The following is a 21,734-nucleotide window of genomic DNA, read 5'->3' on the forward strand; positions in this document are numbered from 1 at the left end:
TAATTGGGAGGAATGCAAATCTCAGATAGATAAATTCCCAAATACCTTCTACAAAGGGTATGCAATGTACGAAGAGGTTTTGATTGAATGGGAGAAGCACACACTCGCTCGTGATTCAGCATCCAGCTCAAGGCATGTCCAGACATCTATTTATGCTCAAGAACAAAGATATTCAGTTAGGCATAATCTGGATGAGGACAATGAAAAACTTGGGGCAACGGCTAGTTTCTTCATCAATGCTTTTGTATTAGGTTCATTGTTTACAATAGTAGTGTTTCTCGTATGTATCATTGCGGTATTTGTTGGTTTCTACATTACAAAAAACATGTGATGTTATCTTTTCATTTTTGGTTTCTCTGGTGTTTTAGCTGGGGCTCGTATTGTCTGTTGTTGTCGAGTCTTGTATCCAGTTTGGCGTCGGTGATGTTTAGTGTCTGAGTCTGTTGAGGTTGCTTTTACTGGCTGAAGTTATGGCACTGTAATCTTTGTGATCTTTTCTAAATATTAGTGAAATAAGTCCTTTGTTGTTGTGTAATTGTGGCTGTTGTTCTTGTATTGTTCCTTACATTTGCTGTTGTGCGTGATTTTGTGATCTTTGTCTTGCTTTGTTATTGAAAGGTTTTGCGGTTTGCATGAGCTTTGTGTTGTTTTATTGATGACAGGTTGTCGTGTTTGGAGAAATTTGGCAAATTCAGTTATCTAACCTTTTTCAAATGCTTTTTGGTTATCTAAGCTATATAAGCTTGCTGCTTGAAGTCTGATTCAAATCCCCTTCTCTACATTGATGTGAAGTTTTTTACAAATCAGTAAATGGTTATATATGATACAAGAATCTGAGTATGGTATTGAAGTACAGAAACCTTATTTTCGTTCAAATTTATTTCTTTGATCCTGATGATTATTAGAAGAGACCGTGCTTGTTAGCGTTTGTAATTTCTTGATATTTCAGCCATTCAAGGATATGATTGAAGGAATGAGGATGGATCTCAAGAAATCAAGATACAATAACCTGTGCTTTTGTACCTGTTTGTGTTAATTTCTTGAACCGAATATGCAATGTCAATATTCAGCATAAAGACACATGATTTAATATGCAATGCCAATGTTTACAAACATCAGCTTCTAATCAAAACCTGAATCAAACATAACAGTTTACAAAATCATGTTCACGTTCAGCTACAATCAAAACCTGAATAAAACCTGAATCAAACAAACATAACAACATAACATCAGCTTCGAAATCAACTTCATTTATACAAATCAACTTCAGTTATACAAATCAACTCCAATCAGACTGCCCTAACAACATAACATAACATAACATCAGCTTCGAAATCAACATTAGTTATACAAATTAACTCCAATTAGACTGCCCTAACAACATAACATCAGCTCCGAATTCCCAAATCAATTACAATCAGCTTCAGTTATACAAATCAACCCACCTTACAAACAAACATCAGCTTCGAAACATCATTGAGTACATAACAACGTAACAAACGCACGTAGAAGGCACAATTTCCTCACTCACTTAATCTTCATCTACGAATCAAGAAAGCCAACAACTCCCTGTAGAAATGTTGTGGATGTGCTCCTCAAGCTTTCTTCAATCATGAGATTAAAATGAAGAGCCTAAAACATTTCCATGCAGTTAAGAAGGCACAAATCATCACTATTAACCTAAAACAAACATACTCCTTCCTTCTTATTTCACCACTTTTCGGCTCTTTCTGAGTAGTCTAAGACCTTACACTAAACCTAGCTGCTTTAGCATAAGCATTGTAGAATGTCATAACATCATCTATCATCTATTGTGTCAAATTCTTACCCCTTTTTTTGCCTCAACTCATCTGATACTTGAGGAGTATATCAAATCATCATCGTCCAAGTTTACTTCATTAGCTTCAGTATCCAAGTTTTCCATTTCACACTAAAAATTGTAATTAACCTATAAAAAAAATGGAGGCAATATAAAACAGAAAATAATATGAGGAAAAAAAGACTTAATTTTTGGACATTATAACCTAGTTCTTTTCTGATCGCACTTACAATATATAATGTCATAGTAAATCTCATTTTGACATTCAATAGTAAGGTCAGTTCTTCTAATTGTTCCTTCCAATATTGCTTTAAACACATATTAGGCATCCAGATCAAAAACTAACACTTAATCATATTAATTTTTTTCAGGCTACGATAACAGACAACCCAATTTCCAGATCAAAAAGAAATCTCAATATCATTGATTTTTTGCAGACCAAAAACAAGCACAATATCCAATTCAACAAACCCTAGCCCAAATCTCAATCTCAAACTAACTCACGATCAAAAAAACTAAAAGACACCCATTAAAATTAAACACATAAAAATAAAAACCTCCAACAAATAAACTATACACATACTGAAAAAATGACAGAGAATTTTGGGGCTTGATCGTTACCTGAGTTGGGAGATCTCGAGAACGAGCTCGAGGGAGATCGGTCGTGGTCGGTGGAGTTGGGGTAGTCGGCGTCGGATAAGTTAGGGGAAGTCAGCGGAGGAGGGGGAAGTCGACGGAGAAGGGGGTAGTCGACGAAGTTGGGGGTTGGTGAAGTCGACGAAGTACGACGATCGACGAAGTACGGCGGAGTTGGTGAAGTCATCGAAGTTGGTGAAGTCGGCTAAGTACGGAGATCGAGGGGGAAGTTGGCGAAGTACGACGGAGTTGATGAAGTCGTCAGAGTTGGCGGACTTAGGGGAGCTCGAGTGACTCACCGTCGGCTTGATGGAGGAGGGGTTGGGGGCGTTTTTTGGAGAGAGAGAGACAGAGATAGGGTCACGAGTTGTAGATAGATAGGGGTTTTGGTCTTGATCCATCGCTGGCATTTTTTCAAAAAACCCCAAAGGTCCCTCAATACACCACTGTGATAAATTCCTGGCTCTGTCATTGATGAAAGGAAAATACAATATCTACTTGTTCATAATGCCTTTCAAGTCTTTTTAGTCTAACATTGGCTAAACTAAAAGGCATGTTCGTGTATTGCATCATATTGTACAATCAACTAATATGGACTTTCAGCAAGCTTGCTTTCCATGCTGGAGCTGCAAGTTGATTCCATGGAGTGTTTCCACTAGAACAAGTGTAGTACAGAGTGCATGCTCAATTAACGCTTGAACCACACTACAATTTCTTGTTTAGTGTTTCCCAAGGACTAGCTCAGATGATCAGGTTTTGTAAAGGGAAAGTTTGTTACCTTTACCGATTAATGTTAGGAAATCGGTCTTTTCACCAAAATTCATGTCAGTCACTTTGTCACAGCACATAATAAGGTCAAATTTAGTGGGGTCATTCTAGTGATTATAATACATAACAGAGAGTGGGGTACCATCAGCAAATTTATATCCACTAAATTCACTATAGGCTAACATCATCATATACATCACCTTTGTGAATGAAAGAAAGAAACTTAAAGAAAAACAATATATTGTATTGTTGTATAAAAACTTTGCATGATTCGCTTGTTTGTTTAGGCTTTTTAGTCCCTTGTCGACTAAACTAGAAGGTATATTCATGCATTTACATCATACTGCAAAATCGACTAATGCCTAACTTGGTCTTGCGAGCTTGTCACCTATGCAGTGTCTACAAGATGATTGAATGAGATTTTTTTTCACTAGAATGAGTGGAACGGATAGCTCTTGCACTCAGCTAACCTCAAACCACGTTAAGATTTCTCACTCTAGCGTTTCCATAGGACTAGCTCAGACGGTCATCTTCTTTGTACTTCATTCCTTGCGGAAAAGTTAAAAGTTTGTTTTGTGTAGCTTAATTTGAGAAACTCATCCTTCTCCTTAAGGATCCACCATTCACTCTATAGAAGTACATAGTAAGCTCAAAATTAGTGAAGCTTCCTTTGTCACAAGGAAACATGTATCTATTATATTCATAGACATTTCCATATGAGAAAGAAAGAAAATCAAAGAAAAATCTCATTTTGTTAAAACACAATCATTCCATAGGAAGCAAATTGGTTCCATATCCATTGTATATGATAATGAAAATTCCTTACGGATTAGAAACATATAACTGATTCTACCGTCGGTGGTTCTCCTATGAAATTAGAATTACTAATCTGGTGTTGAGAGGAGAAATCCAATCCTATACATAACTAATGAGAGAGATAACAAATTTGCAAAGAACAAATTTTCAAAATAAACCTATTTTATTTTTTTATTAAAAAAATCGACCCAGTGCCTTTTTATTTATCAAAACCAACCCATTTCGGGCCACGTCAGCAGCGTGGCCGCGAAATGGGTCGGTTTTTTTTTAATTGGCGCCGCTAAATAGTCGGGGGTGGGCACCCCGACTATTTAGTTATGCACAAGCTAAATTAGTCGGGGTTGCCAACCCCCACTAGTTTAGTGCCCTGTCTAATTCGTCGGGGTCCCCAAACCCGACCATTTGGCAGAGAGCTCTGGCCCAATCGTCGAATGGAGCTGAATACGATCGGGGTTGAAAACCCCGACCATTTAGCAGAGGAGAATTACCCTACGACAAAATGGTCGGGTTTGGGAACCCCGATCGTTTTGTGTGCGTGCACAAAATGGTCGGGGTTCCCAACCCCGACCATTTGGCAGACTCATTTTCAGCTGGAAATTCAAACTCCTGCTGTTACATATCAATCCACAATGCAATCACAATAACAATAATACACATACCAATTAATAACCTCAACTGAAAATCCATAATCAATCGGATACATACCATGCAATTCACATAATATTTAGTTTCAAACGCAAACATCCTATCAAATATCTCAACTGAAAATCCATACTCAATCGAATACATAATATTTAGTTTCAAACGCAAACATCCTATCAATACTCAATCAGATACATAATATTATGTTTCAATCGGATACAACTCCCTTTCCTCTCCCTCTCCCCCTCCCCCTGACACGTTCACCTTCGACGTGAGCTTGGATGAGTTCCTTGTCCGGTTGTGTGTGAAGTTGGGAGTGCATGACATCCTCATCGACTCGAACCGACTGTGAACATCCGGCTTGGGCTTGCTGTGAGCCGCCAGCTTCATCATGTGCACCGCTTGAGCCTGCCCCCGTGTGTCCTCGGAACAGTCGACGACCGTAATCAATTGATCGCTCCTCACATCCATCACGTCTTGCATTATGCGTCCTCTGCAGAGCGGACCGAATCTTTTGATCATGTGAATGAACGTGTTCCTCGGCCCTGGCTCGGTAGTCGTTCGGATTGTATCATGTGCCATAGTAGAAAGTTCTTCGAGCTCTTGTACCTATAAGATAAAAACCCTAAGAAAGCTATTATGATTTGGATGATAATAAAATAAAACTCACAAGATAACTGTATATTTTACTTATACACTTACCAATTCTCTCTCAACTGGGCCTCTTGGTATAAACTCCTTAAGGGACTTTGTTCTCCTGAAATATCCACCGGCGAGTAATCCCCCAATACTATCGCAAATACACACCTAGGTCAGATGTGTCGGCCCTCTCCATCACCAACTGTTCTTCCCTATAATCCCACCTCCCGATGTAAGCACTGTGAATATGTTTCTAATCTTGACGATGTGCACCTTTTCTGAGATTTCTCTCTATTATCTCCACAGGGTTCGGGATATGTTGTTGTAGCCCAAATTATCGGAGCACACGGTCGGACACGTGCATCTCGACAATCTCAAAACATATGATCGGGACACGAGCACGCCATACATTCGGCTCTTCTCTGCATATATCTGGTAGTGACTCTAAAACTAGTTCATATAGCATCCACTTGACCTATAAAAAGATAAAATAAAGCAGATTTTAGTAATAAATAATGTAATGATTGAAATTTTTTAGATATTATGATTTAATACTTGTTTGTCCTCCATTTGATCGAGCTCATTCCTATAGAAGTTTTCATGGCCCTTTGGTGAGGTATGCTAAGATCTGAATACATTTCATCTAATTTATATACAATAAGTTAGTCTTAATTGAAATAAATATATAAAATTACATGTAATCATATATTTTTCAAAATAACTTAGTAATACCTGCAGCCTAACGGAATATGGCCATCGAGAGCACGTGTCTCTCTCAAATCTGGGCAACCCAAATGTAATCTCTCCCAAGACCATATATGTAGCAGAGTGAGACAACCCTTGAAGTTTTTGTTTTGAACAAGAGCCACTTTGGTCATCTCCTTATACAGATACGCTAACACGACACTCCCCCATGACAATCCCCCACAATCCACAAGATCCTCCAGGAGTGGCAACCACCTCACATGCACCGAATCCTTCGTGGAATGCGGGAAAATAATAGTACCTATCATGTGAAGTATGTATGCACGGGCATACATCTTGACGATCTCCTCGGTCGCATCGATCGGAACATTCATGTAATTGTTTCTCAACCATTCAAGTTTGATCCTTCCACCTCTCATGTGAGGAACTTAACCCAGCAATGCTTCACACTTCCCTAGCTAGTCGAAGTCGTTGCTACCTGTGACAACATCGCTATCCACTCTGAGTCCAAGCAAAACCCCAACATCCTGTAATATAATCGTCGACTCTCCTTGGCGCAGGTAGAATGTGTTTGTCTCGGGCCTCCATCCTATAATGTAATCGTCGACTCTCCTTCGCGCAGGCGGAGGCACCACTATGATCTCTCTCGAACATTGGATTATTACATGTGTGAACACCGCAGTATTTTGTAATCCTAAAATACCCATTATGTTTCTTTCCGACAAATACACATAACTTCCAAGGACATGCATAATCAAATTCATTCCCCTCTGTCCGACCTTACCTTTGTGTATTCATAAAACAGTTTGTCTCATAACTTGTGCGATTGCTTTTAATTTGCTTGAATTTGACCAACTTTTTGATTGAGTAATCACGAATAGCATCAACCAATTGGTCTTTAGTCTTAAATAATTCACCAACTCTGAAAGGGACCTCCTCATCATCTCCTCTATTGGATGAACTTTCGCCAATGCGTATATCATGTACTGTGGAAGAACGAACCCACTCATCATTCTCAAACTAGTCGGAGGATGGTTCTTCGTACTCAACATATTCATTATTAACATAAGCTTTATCTGGCCAATCCGGATTCTCTTCATCATCTTCACCCACAAATTGCATGCCGTCGATTGGTGCATTATCTCCATCTTCACTATCAGAGGCGTCGCTTCTTTCATCCTCTTCATATGAAGGTGCATCACTGTGATATTAAAATTGAGTCCGCTGCATTTCACTCGAAGAAGAAAGAAAGCCTTCAGACTCAGCTCCCAAATCTAACATGCGTGAGAATTCTTCTGGAGGGTTGAATATTTGGCCCGTACTATGTCGTACCGTTTCAATAAACAATTCTACCATTGGTTGTGACTTGCTCAAATTAAACAAAATACTCATCGAATGATCGTTTGAGATCTCAACTGCGAACGTTCTATCATAAGTTATCGGCCAATTGCATATTATTTTTAGTCAATACTCTAGTGGGTCAATTGTCGTAACTCGATGCAATTCATTTACCAAGACAAGGTAACTATATGATTCTGATATCATTAACAGTATTGTCACCCCTCCGACGTACATTGACATATTATTCATTCCATAATTAATCGTTCCACCATAAGAGCAAACAAAAAAAATCATATTGTTTAACCTATACAAAACAAAATTATATCATTTAAATACAATAAATTTAAAAAATATTATCAATTACAACCCTAAACCCCAATTACAACCCTAAACCCCAATTATAACCGTAAACCCCAAAATCCAAAACCCTAAAATTGACCCCCAAATCCTAAACCCTAAAATTGAGTATTTTATGCCCCAAATGTTTAATTTTAACTATAACAAGAATAAATAGTCTAATTAAACCACTACAAATAGAGTTCAAACCCTAGAAATTCGTTATTGAGAAAAAAACCTATATTCTCTACATGTTAAAATAGGAGAAAATCTAGAGAAATTACCTGATAGATCTTCTAAGATGAAATTCCGACGAAAAATTATGTTGAAATCCCCAATTGGTGGCTCAAACGGAGTATGGGAGAACGACGGAAATGAGAGAGAGCAGCGGCTGGAAACGAGTGGGAATAAGAGAGATGAAGCGGTGACCTTTATATAGACGGCAGGCCAAGTTGACAAATAGTCGGGGTTCAAAACCACGACTATTGTCCTTAGCCGTTTTCATCAGCTGCGACTGGGCCAGACTCTCTGCCATATGGTCGGGTTTGGGAACCCCGACCATTTCGTAATGGGTTTTTGAAATGGTCGGGGTTTCCAACCCCGATCAATGTTTTAATTAAAAAATTCGACCCAATTAGATAGGGCCCTAAATTAGTCGGGGTTAGAAAACCCGACTGCTTTAGCTTGTACCTGTGCTAAATAGTCGGGGTTAGCAACCCCGACATAACTAAATAGTTGGGGTTGCCAACCCCGACTATTTAGCGGCGCCAATTAAAAAAAACCGATCCATTTCGCGGCCACGCTACTGACGTGGCCCGAAATGGGTCGGTTTTGATAAATAAAAAGGCACTGGGTCGATTTTTTAAATAAAAAAATAAAATAGGTTTATTTCAAAAATTTGTTCAATTTGCAAAATTTGCCTGTTTATAATGGCATTTTGAGGCTTTTTAGTCTAACATCGGCTAAATTATAACGCATATTCATGCACTATATCACATATTGTATAATCAATAAATGTGCAGTCTAAGCAAGCTTGTTACCAATGTGGGATCGACAAGTTGACTCGATGGAGTATTTTCACTAGAGAAAGTAGTGTACAGCTTGTGTGCTAAACTAACCTTTGAACAACATAATAAGTTCTTGTTGTAGTGTTTCCCAAGGATGAGTTCAGGTAACCATTTTAATCCTTGTGTAAAAGGTAAAGTTCGTTACTTTTACAGCTTGATTTTAGGAAATTGGTGTTTTCACCAAAATTCATGCTATTCTATTTGTAACATCACATAATAAGCTTGAAATTAGTGAGGTCATTCTAGTCATTATAAAGCACACATAAAAGGATCTTTTATCATCAGGTAACTTTTATCAACTAAATTCACTACAGGTTAACAGCCTGATATATATATTCGCATCTGTAATGAGAGAAGGAAAGCTAAAGGAAAAAATTCATATCTTCCATAACAAAATTTGATATGAAGCCAATTAAGTCTATAGTCATTGTAGATGATGATGCTAAACATGGATGGGAAACAAAGAACTTATTTGTTGATCGTTGATTCACTAACTTCGTTTTCTAGACTGACTTTTAGGGAACAAATTGACATAAAAGGGAACTTATGATGAAAAAGATGGAATATTTACTTGTGGAATTTTGAGGCTCTTAGTCCCACATTGGCTAAACTTGGAGCTATTTAATGTATTTATATCAAACCATACAATTTCAATAATTTCTTCAAGTGTTTTGATGTCATAATTATTCAAGTCCTAGAAAAAAATGTAAGCTCTCAACCAAAACCTTTTTTTCCTTTTTTTCTTTTTTGAAAAATATTCTTTCCATAAGAACTATGTCATCAATTTATAATAAGGTATAATAAGCTCGACAAAAGCAACCTCGTTTTAGCGAATACAAACAAGCATTTGTCAAAGTAAAACATGTATAAACTGAAGTCACTATAGGTTAACAAGATCATAAATTCATCTATGAGAAGATGAAGAACCATATTCCTTGAGCAATTTGCATTGAAAAGATAAGTTCAAATTCACCTGGTAAGTTGCATGATAATTGAGATTTTATACTTTATGGTTGCCAAGTGCTTGCTAAATTGTGTGACAACAACATGATCAGCAGTCTTAGAAAGGAGAGAGTTAAAAGATGGGTGCACTTGTGAGAACTAAGTATTGCATAAATTGAAATCAAAATGGAAAAGACGTCTAAACTGAGCATTTATCTGCTTTGTAATAAAGACAATAACTATGCACTCCTGGTTCTAAAATTTGAACTGAAATTTAGTATGTAAGATACTAGATTAAAATCAGATCCAAGTGTTATCTGCTTCATATGATTACCATTAAGCATAAAATCTATTTGAGAAAATTCCTAAAGAAAGAAAAAGATTCAGATGTCTTACTTAATAGCAATGATGAGAAAAATATTCAGATGTCTTACTTAATAGCAATGATGAACAAAACCCAATACTAAACCGATCCGATAAGTAAGCACGAAAGTATAAAGCCCTTCTTAACCTGCAAAAAAAGGGAATAAAGTGAGTTAACCCTCTTAATTTGCCAAATGCTAAAAAAAGCGAGCACACACAAAGGGTTAAGTTAACCCCACTACCCAGAAAGGGGTTAAAATGAGTCATACCCTCAAGTTATGAAGCACGGGTACGAGACACGGCAAATTTGTAACATATATATACCCAAAAAAAACATTTTCTATATTTCTTTTAGCATCTAGATATATATGTATGTACACACACACACACATTTGCTATATTTCTTTTAGCATGTAGATTACGAGTGAGGAACTAACTTGACAGGTGATGAATCAATAAACTGGACCATAGTGAGCTTTTGAAGAATTGAAGATAATAATATATAAAAGAGGAAGAGAAAGTGAAGACAATTTAGAGAAAATCGGTCAAATTGTACAAATAACAAATTGCCTCTTGTAAACAAACAACATATATGTAAATATCATATATATGAGATCAAAGTTGATTTTCAGTTACTAGTGCCCTTGAGCATACAAGGGTTACATTTGTGCTCTCAAAAGTTAGAATAAGATCCATATCCAAAATGTTGCGAGTATCCCCAAAATGCTACAAATATACCCCCAAAATATTACATGTGTACCCCCAAAATACTACAAGTATACCCCAAAATACCACAAGCACATTCTGTCTTAATTGGACCCAGCATGCATAGAATCCGTTCCTTGACCATCATCATTACTACAATCTTCAAATCAATGACTTCGATAGGTCAGTGATGCCACAATGAGATACATGGTATAACATAAAGATTAATATACACAACCATCTATTGGGGATTACATACTAGATATAGAAACAGAATCTTTCCAATAACATTTATGAAAGGGGGGAAAATGTAGAAGCAATTCAAAGTGCTAATTGGAGTAACTAAGGGAAATATATGGAAATCCTGAATATACAAGATATATTATGTATAAATGCTACAATGGACCCAGACATCCTCATTTCCTGTACAACTGTCATAATGAGCATTACAATCCATAAAATTCATGTCATTTTCAGGGAGCATAAAACAATAGACATAGTAATATGAAAAGTGCAATGTCATATAATTTAGGAATAAATATATGGAGATACATTTATGCACAGATAGAAGGTACGTAACTTCAAATTTATTGTTAACTACAGATTGCAAAATCCTTCCATCACATATAGGAAAAGAATGGGTTTGGTTTGGAATCGTATACTGAGTAATTAAGGAACCACGTGAAGAAAAATCAAAGAAATTCTGAAATCAAGAGGGCATGTCCAAATTGCTACATTACAGCATGGCCAATGATCAGTGGTTATCTTTCATCTAGTTTTTTTTTCCATGTTTCTTGTTGTTTCTCTTCGTTTGCTCCTTTTGTGAGCGATTCATTTTATTTTGGTCTTTTTCTTCATATTTATCTTTAATTAGAGGTTATAATAAACCAGACTTTAATTTGAGAGGATTTGAGATTTTTTTATCTTTATTTAAAAATAAAGTCATGTTTGAGTCTAAACCCTTAGGACCTCTACAGAAAAGGGTATTATAATAAGAACATTAAGTTACTTGATAAATGAAATTCATTGACAGTTGTGATATTGTTCATCGATTGATTGATTATGATAGCTGACTTCCCTGCACTTTACCCTTTTGGTTCTCTTCTTCTTCCTCCAAATTTATCTTCCCCTCCAAAGCATCATTCACTACTATGGTATTATTAAAGGTAAAACTTCAAGAAAAATGCAACGCATTATTAATAAATTTCCTTCAAGCATTGGTAGACTAATTGGATAAATGTCCAATCTACAATTCAAACATACATTTCTACCTAAAACAAGAAAATGATTTCACATTGATCGCAAGAAAATTATTTGACAGGAAAAAAAAAAGTAAACTTATATATTGTTCACAAATGGTGATGATGAAGACACTATATTGACGATAAACATTAGAATTCATATGGTCATTAATGATTCCCGCACTAACTTCTTTATTTGGAACTATTTTAAGTTTAGTAACTGAAATTCGTACATTGAAGGAAAGTGACGAAGTAAAGTGCATTATCTGCTTGTTTGTTTAGGTTTTTTAGTCCCACATCGACTAACCTAGAAGGTATATTTGTGCATTTATACCAAACTGTAACATCAACTAATGCCGAGCTTGGTTGCGTGAGCTTGTTACCTGTGCAGGGGCTATAAGATGATCGAATGGGATTTTTCACTAGAATGGGTGGAGTGCACAGCTCGTGCACTCAGCTAACCTTATACCACGTTAAGATTTCTCATTCTAGGGTGTCCCTAGGACTAGCTCAAACGGTCATCTTTTTGCACTTCAATCCTATAAAAGTTAAAAAAAAATCCTACACTAATTTTAGAAAATGCTTCGTCCCATTAAGAATCATGTCAATCTATTTATGGAAGTAACAATAAGCTCAAAACTACTAAAGCCTTTTTTGTGAGTATAGAGAAGAATAAATAAAGGAGTCTTTGTCATAAGGAAACATGTACTTATTAAAGGAGCTTTTTTCATAAGGAAACATGTATGTATTATATTCATACTTCATAAACATTTACCTCTGAGAAGGAAATTAAAAAAATCAAAAGAAAATATTCATCTTGGCCATAAAAAAAAATTCAATAGGAAGTCGACAAAATTTTAGTCCCATGTGGCTAAACTAGAAAGTATGTTAACACATTTATATCATATCATATAATCAACTAATGATGATCTTTGAACCACGTTAAAATTTGTTGTTCTAGTGTTTCCTAGTCATAGCTCATGGTCATGCCTTAGCTCTTGAATCCTTGAGTAAAAGGTAAAGTTTGTCATCGTTATAGCTTAATTTTAGACAACCAGTCTTTTCACCAAAATTTACACTAGTCACTTTAGAACAGTATATAATAAGCTAAAAAATGAGGTTAGTCTAGTGATTATAAACATACAGAAAAGGAGCTTTATCATAAGGAACTTGTATCTATTAAGTTCAACATAGGCTAACAGCATCATTACAAAAGAAAATTTAGAAAAATTCCCATGTCAGTAACAAAATTATTTTATATGAAGCCAATTAGATCTATATCTATTGTAGATGTTGACGAACGCACAAGGATGAGAAACATAGAACTCATTCGGTCAATAATAATTCTCTAACTTCATTTTCTGGACTGATTCTCAGAAGAGAAATTCACATGAAAAGAAAGACGGGGAAAAGACTCACTTGTTTGTAATGGCTTTATGAGGCTTTTTTAGTTCCACACTGACTTGACTAGGAGTTACATTGATACATTTGTACAAAATCATACAATTCGAATACTGCTGAGATTGGTAGCACCAAGGTTTTAAATGTCGGATGTCGGGTTCATGTCGGATGGCTGAAATCCATGTCGAATAGCAAAAATCAGGGATATATCGGGGGACATTGACTAAATATCGAATTGCCATATCGGGTAGTACGCATATGTATAATATCATGTCCTAAATGTAATCTAAGCATTTATAAATTCAATATAAGCATAATTTATAAATTCTATAGACTAAACATATAAAAAAGTAAATAATATATGGATTTGGGTTCATACATTCTTTTTATCGGGTTCATAAGAAACCCTTAAACATGAGAACGGGTCAAACGAGTTTGGGTATGTATCACAAAACCCAAACCCGATAACAAAAAACAGATCTTTAAAAAAAGTAGCATATCGACCGATTTTTCAAAGCTAAAAAATAGGTCGATATGCCCGATATGACCCTGATATTTTCGATTTGACCTTGAAAACCGACATACGAGTTGAAAACGTCCATGTCGTGTCGGTCAAGCCCTCAAACCGATATGTCGGCCAACATGTCAGACATGTCGGCCGACATTTAAAACCTTGGGTCGCACAAGCTTGTTACCTATGTGTGGGTTACAAGCTTGTGCGCTCAGCTAACGTATGAACCACGTAAATGTTTCTTTCTCTAGTGTTTCCCTAGAACTAGCTAGTTGATAAAATTAACACTTTATAAGTCGTTGAGCAAAATGTAAACTTGTTATCCTTAATTTTTCAAAAAAAAAAAATAGTTTCTTGTCATAGGAACTATGCCATTCGATTTGTAACAGTACATAACAAGCTCGAAATAAGTGAGGTCATTTTACTGAATATAAAGCATGACAAAAAAATCCCCTTGCGTCATAAAAACATTTATAAACTAAAGTCGTCATAAAAAATAGTTTCATGTTACCTATGCTTTTTTACACCTTTTATGTTTGCTAGGCACTGGCTAAATTAAGTGACAGGCACATGAACAACGATTTCAGAAAGGCGAGAGTTAAAAAAAAATGAGAGCATTACTTTGCTTTCAAACGATAATCATATTTGTCTAAATTCAACTTTAAGATACAAGAACACGATTAAGCACAATTCAAGCAAAGAGAATTTTCGGGAAAATCCCTAATAGAAAAGAAAATTTCCGGATGACCTAATTAAACAAAACCCACAGAGATCATGAACCTAAATTTGATTTCAAACAAAGAGGTTCCTTGAGAAAAGAAGAAGAAATGGCAAAATTAGTAGAAGAATTCGCTACGTACCTGAACTTTGTAGACCAGTTGCCTGAAGAAATGACTGAATGATATTGGCTGGAATTGGCGATCTATGATTATGTGGAGCCCACTGAATAAACGGCCGAGATGCCTGCTAACTAAGGACAAATTTTCAAAACCATCCGGTTTTGAAATTTATTCGCAAAAAAAGACTCCTTTCAACCTTAATTTCAAAAATAGACCTAGTTGGATGAAACTGGGTCTGTTTTTTAAAAAAAAAAATTCCAAACTTCACGGGAGTTGAACTCCCGTGAAGTTTTTTCTCATAACAAAACTTCACGGGAGTTCAACTCCCGTGAAGTTTGGAAAATTTTTTTTTTTAAAACCGACCTAGTTTTAACCAACTGGGTTGGTTTTTAAAATAAAGATTGAAATGGGTCGTTTTTTATAAATAAATTTTAAAAGTGGATGGTTTTGAAAATTTGTCCTGCTAACTAATTATTTTTAGCTCTTCGTTCTTATAGAAAAGTTGAAGGCGAGTACTTTGTGGGGGAATTTTCGCCGAAACCAGAAACACGGAATAGAGAAAATAAACTAAATTTTAATAAGGTTCGGCAATTGCCTATGTTCTTGGGAGCCACACAATTAATTTCTTATTAATCAACAAGAAATTACAATGCAAAAGCAGATCTTAAATTTGAGATCTCTCAATAAATACAATAATTGTTACTGTAGCTACAACGAACAATTCCCTATTTAATTCTCTCTTCTATTTAATACTCCCTCTTAATTCTCTCTTTAATTTCCTCTTAAATTCTCCCCTCAAATCACTATTGAGAGCTGAAGAGAGAGAGAGAGAAAAAGAGAACAGAAGCGTCGCCTCTGGATGAACACGAGAAGGAGAAGAGCGAGAGAGAGGGGAGCGACCTACTGTGGCTAGGGTTTTTGGGTTCCCTTTTATAAGGAAAACCCCCTGGTTGGCGACAGGCTGTCGCCACGCAATGCTACGCACGACTTCGCCTGCGGGCCGCGAACATCCAAGCTCGCTTTCTCAAGCTCGCCTGCAAGTCGCGAGCCCGTCTGGAGTTCGCCAACTCGACCTCGCCTGAAGCCGCTCGAATTCGCCTGAAGCCGCTGATCTCGAGCTCGCCTCACTTGCAGCCCCGCTCGCCTGAATCAAGGTTTGGGATTCACCCCCAATTCCAACAATCTCCCACTTTGAGACCAAACCACCGTCAGCAGACTATCTCATTAAACACCTCCTCATGTGTGGCTCCGCCCTCATCACTTATGCATGAAGGTCAACTGAAGTTGCGCACAACTCCAGTTTCTGAATGGTCACCGCCTTTGTTAACATATCTGCTGGATTCTTACTTCCTGGAATCTTCTCCAGTTTCAACACATCATCTTCCAACATGGATCTGATGAAGTGGTACTGAAGCCCATTATGTTTCGTTCTAGAATAAAATGCGGAATTCTTAGCCAAGTGAATCGCACTCTGACTATCGTTGTGCAAGACATTCCTCTCCTGTTTGAATCCCAACTCAGTTAATAAACTCTGAAGTCATATCATCTCTTTATTGGCTTCAGTCACTGAAACATACTCAGCTTCTGTAGTGGACAGAGTGACAATCTTCTGTATTTATGACATCCAACTAACAGCTGTAGTTCCAACGGTGAATACATAGTCGGTGGTGTTTCTTCGGTGATCGACTTCACCTCTAAAGTCTGCATCTACGTACCATTGCACTTCCACCTCTCCCTTACCAAAGTCCAAACACTTCTGTGTGGTGCCTCATAGATACCTCAGAATCTACTTGACCGCTTCTCAATAAGCTTTTCCTAAATTTGACATAAACCGACTGACCACTCTCACTGCATGGCCAATGTCTGGTCTCGTACAGACCATTGCGTACATTAAACTTCCGATAGCTGAGGCGTAAGGGACCTTAGCCATACTCTCTTTTTCTTCTTCTGACTGATGAGACTGATCCTTCGATAGATGAAAATGGCTGGCCAAGGGTGTGCTCACTGGTTTGGCGTCACCCATGTTGAATCTCTGCAAAATACGATTGATGTACTCTGTCTGAGATAATTGCAAGAGACCTCTCTTCTTATCTCTCGTGATTTGCATTCTAAGGATCTTCTTCGCTAGACCCAAGTCCTTCATATCAAACTCCTTTGACAGCTACTGCTTCAAACTCCTGATATCCTTCATATCTGCACCTGCAACCAACATATCATCAACATACAGCAGTAGGATGATATAACTGGACTGATATCTTTTGAAGTAGCAACAGTGGTCAGTGTTGTATTTCTAAAAACCTTCCTTGTGCATGAAGTCGTCAAACTTCCTGTACCACTGTCTTGAGACTTGTTTCAGGCCACACAAGCTTTTCTTGAGTCTGCACACCAGGTTTTTCTCCTTTTCTTCTGAGAAACCTTTTGGCTGGTGCATGTATATCTCTTCTTCTAGATCTCTGTGAAGAAACTTCGTCTTCACGTCCAACTGCTCGAGATAAAGATCTTCAATAGCTACAATACTCATTACTGTCCTGATAGTACTATTTAGCTTCACCACGGGAGCAAAAATATCGGTGTAGTCAATTCCTTCCTTCTGCTAGAATCCTTTGACAACTAGTCGAGCTTTATATCTTCTGGAGCTGTCTTGCTCCTCTTTCACCCGGTACACTCATTTGTTGTGGAGTATCTTCTTACCCGTAGGCAACTCAGCTAGTTCACACGTCTGATTTGAGATGAGAGACTTCATCTCATCTTTCATGAAAAGCACCCACTTGCTCGCATCTCCACCCTGACAAGCTTCATCATAGCTTTCAAGCCCCCCTCCATCTGTCAGTAACAGATAGTTCATGTATCTCTTGTTGGGCATAGGAGACCGTGAAGATCTCCTCAAAATCGGAGCTGATGTGTCGGGATCTTGCGCACCATCTTGTCCAATAGGCTCTTCTGGCTGAGGATCTTCTGCATTGGGTTCTTCCGAGAGGTTACTCGGAACATCATCTGCGTCTACAAATATTGACTCGCTCTCTGAGTCATCTGTCTTGTGCATGTCCTTGTACATCACCTTCTCGCTGAATATCACATCTCTGCTGCGGATCACTTTATTGTTTTCGTTATCCCAAATGCGGTAGCCGAACACATCTTCACCATAGCCGATGAAAGTGCATTTCTTTGACTTAGGATCAAGCTTATTCCTACCTTGATCACTAATATGCACGTAAGCTACACAACCAAAAACTTTGAGATGTGAGAGTTTTACCTCCTTTCCGCACCATACATCTTCTGGTATTCTGTGCTCCAATGTAAACGATGGACCTCGATTGATCAAGTAAGATGCTGTGTTGACTGCTTCTGCCCAGAACTGCTTCAGTAGGCCTGACTGTATCCGAATGCTTCTGGCTCTCTCTGTCAACATTCTGTTCATCCGCTCAGCTACACCATTTTGCTGAGGCATGCCGGACACGGTTCTCTCTATTCTGATCCCGTGCTTATAGCAGAACTTCTTGAATCTGGTGTCTTCATACTCACCGCTATAGTCAGTCCTGAGCTTCTTTATTCTCAGTCCGGACTCATTCTCGACCATAGCTTTCCATCTCCTAAAAGCTTCAAACACTTCTGACTTATGCTTCAGAAAGCAGACCTACACTTTCCGAGAGTGATCATCGATAAAAGTCATGAACTAGTGTTTTCCACTAGTGGATGTGGTGGTGGTTGGTCCCCAAACATCTGAGTGAACGAGCTCTAACTTCTCTTTCTTGGGGGTTCTGTCACTTGTCTGAAAGCTGACTCTCTTCTGCTTTCCAAGTATGCATTCTTCACACATATCTAAATCAACTAATTCTAGACCTGGGAGTTTTTCCTTTATGTGCATGATCTTCGTCCCCTTCTCACTCATATGATCGAGTCTCTGGTACCACAGCTTTGAAGTTTCATTGCCTACTACAACTGAGATCAAACAACGTGCACCTGCTATCATATATATGGTACCATTCTTCTTGTCTCAGGCAATCGTCATTGCGCCCTTTGAGATTTTCCAATTATCTCCATGGAAGGTCGTAGTATATCCTTCGCCAGCTAATTGACCTACGGATATTAAGTTTTTTCTCAGGTCGGGAATGTGCTTGACATCCTTCAGCTCCCATACTGACCTGTTCAACTTAATTTTTACTACACCTTTGCCCATAATAGCACACGGTTGATCATCACCAAGGTATACGTATCCAAGATTTCCGGGGACATATTTATCGAAGAATTCTTTCTGAGAAGTAGCATGGAACGACGCTCCTAAATCTAACACCCAAGATTCCTCCTTGCTCTCCAAAGAGCATATCAAGGTGTCGTCTCCTCCTTAGGTGGAAGTGGCATTCACCTCTGCCTTCGCCTCCTTCTCCTTCTGTGCACTCTTGCTCTGATTCTTGTAATGCCCAGTCTTTCCACAATTCCAACACTCGATAGCCTTTGAACTGTTGCTTGGATTCCTTGACTTGGACCTCCTGTTCTTTGATCTACCTCTGTAGTTTGATTTGCCTCGTCTGTTCCCTCTGGTTGAATTTTTACCTCTTGACTCTGTATGCAATACTAAAGAGGTCGTAGCTTCACCTGACTCTCTCCGTCGGATCTCCTCACTGAGAACCAGATCACGAACGTTGTCGAACTTCAACTTGTTGTTTCCCGATGAGCTACTCACAGCTGTGACTATAGCATTCCAACTCTCTGGTAGGGAGGACAAAAGTATCAACACCCGAACTTCCTCATCAAACTCAATTTCAACTGAACTCAATTGGATTGTGACCTTGTTGAGTTTATTTAAGTGTTGTGCTACTGACGCGCCTTCTGCCATTCTCAGATTGAATAACTGCCGCATCAAATAAACTTTATTCGTGGCTGATGGCTTCTCATACATATTTTAGAGTGCTGTCATACGACCGCCATGGTCTTCTCCTTCGATATGTTGAATGCAACACGACCCGCCGTGGTCTTCTCCTTCCAAATCTCTAATTTTCGAATATACGTATATAACATCCTCACTCATTCTAGGAAACCCTCATATATATATCATATGTCTCAAGTTGTGAATCTCTAATCATTGATCCCAACTAAGAAGTAAAGAAGAAAGTAAAAAAAAACAAGACATCAACACATCGTATTTATAATATCTTCCACTATCACTGGGGAGATAGAGTAAAATACAAACACATAATTTTGTATACTTTTAAAAGTAACATATCTCAGTCATATAGTTCAATGACAGGTCGTATGCATAACCTACATCTGCCACACTTAGGCTATCAAGTAATTATCTCAGTACAACAGACTACCCAGTAGGTATCTTGAACTGTGTACACGGCTCATTAGTCTCATCACGATCTTAGTGCGTAACATGAGTACTGGACGGACTACCAAATAGGCATCCTAAAAATATGGTTCACGAGCCTCATCGCACCCTAGTGCGGGACGGACGGCTAGATCAAGCCTCCAAAAATCCGACTCAATAGCCTGTACATGTGAAATATCGACGCACTACCTCATGTAATACTAAACTGAGCTTATCAACGATATCCACCTCATATATAAACTGTGTATATCTGGTATGTCGACGCAATATCTCATATAGTACTGAGCTATGCTCATCAACGACATCCAACATGTGTATGAACGATATCTAATTCAAATATGATCAAATCAAAACTCATGCTCATCAACGACATCCAACATGTGTATGAACGATATCTAATTCAAATATGATCAAATCAAAACTCATCATAATAACATGTGTATGAACGATATCTAATTCAAATATGATCAAATCAAAACTCATCATAATCCCCTTGGGATTATCAAATGTATAACACAATATATTCATGACTATACGTGTAACATCAAGCGGCTCAAAACTCCACAAACGCATCTCAAAACGGCGCAACACAGCTCCACAAAACGAGCAGGAAAACAGACGGGACTTTTGTTATTAAAACGAGCATATCTTTCTCTAGGAAAACTATTTTTAGAAATGGTTTTCTGTTTTGAAAACTAGATTCACATATCTTTTAATTGGCATAAGTTTGGTTCAGTTTGGTATTTATTTTTTATCCTAAATCTCTAGTTAAACATTATACATGTGCAACAGTTTTTCTACAGGACATATTATTAGTAAAAAGAACATATCTTTCTCTATACAAACTCTTTTTGAATAGTTTTCTGTTTTAGAAACTAGATACGTATAGCTTTCATTTGGAACTATTTTGATTAAATTTGGTGTTTATTTTCTATCTCAAAAACTCATCTAAAGATTATACAAGTGCTGTAGTTTTCTGCAGGAAATATATATTTAATACATCTCTTAAATTTCTCATATATAAACGAAATTATGAATAACCCTAATGAACATGATCATGATACTATCATAAACAACAAAAAAAGATTACTAATCTAGCATTGGTTTAAGTTTTAACATCAAAAAGAAAATCTAATTTTTAACATCACAAGTTAAGATCTAAACATGAAAACACAAATTAAACATCTAAACTAGTTATTTAACTATGAGGATGGGTTTGGATGAAGATAATCTTGCCTCAAATATCATTCTAAGCCTCTGAAATAAACAGCAAGTAATCCACGAGCATAAACAACCCGTTCTCTCATGTCACACGTTGAAGATCTCGCCCTCGTGTCGGTATTGTACTTCACAAAGCTCTCAAAATTCAGAAGAAAAAGATCTAGGGTTTTTAAGGGCAGATGGTGGCTGCTAAGGTTCATAGATATGATAAAAAAGAGAATTTTTTGTAAAAAAAACACATGTATTTATAGAGGTAAACTCGAAATAAACATGTTTGACCCGAACCAGGAAACCTAGTCTGACTAGGAAAACAAACCTTCGGTATTTTGGCCATAACTTTTACGTACGACCTCGGAATGAGGTGATATAAGATTTTTTGGAAAGCTCTTGAAGATACATACAACTTTGGTCTT

The 21,734-nt window shown here is 37.5% G+C and overlaps 1 protein-coding gene across 6 annotated transcripts; it reads right to left on the reverse strand.

Annotated features, from left to right (window-relative positions):
* On the reverse strand, nucleotides 1,301-14,892 carry LOC109824500. 6 transcript variants are annotated; one of them, XR_002242658.1, is made up of 4 exons: nucleotides 14,793-14,892; nucleotides 10,146-10,222; nucleotides 1,829-1,948; nucleotides 1,301-1,632 (listed from the first exon to the last, which is right to left on the reverse strand). XR_002242658.1 is itself a non-coding variant. In XM_020391110.1 (3 exons), the coding sequence occupies exons 1-3, from the start codon at nucleotides 13,691-13,693 to the stop codon at nucleotides 1,944-1,946; spliced, it is 336 nt and encodes a 111-aa protein (XP_020246699.1). In that variant the 5' UTR covers nucleotides 13,694-13,885; the 3' UTR covers nucleotides 1,301-1,943. The 6 variants fall into 6 exon arrangements, 2 of the variants coding, with proteins under 2 accessions (XP_020246699.1, XP_020246698.1); XR_002242659.1 differs by lacking the exons at nucleotides 1,301-1,632; nucleotides 1,829-1,948 and adding exons at nucleotides 4,452-5,290; nucleotides 5,384-5,795; XR_002242660.1 differs by lacking the exons at nucleotides 1,301-1,632; nucleotides 1,829-1,948 and adding exons at nucleotides 4,452-5,306; nucleotides 5,384-5,795.

Source organism: Asparagus officinalis, chromosome 9 (genome assembly GCF_001876935.1).
Source record: "Asparagus officinalis chromosome 9, Aspof.V1, whole genome shotgun sequence".
Classification (NCBI taxonomy): Eukaryota; Viridiplantae; Streptophyta; class Magnoliopsida; order Asparagales; family Asparagaceae; genus Asparagus; species Asparagus officinalis.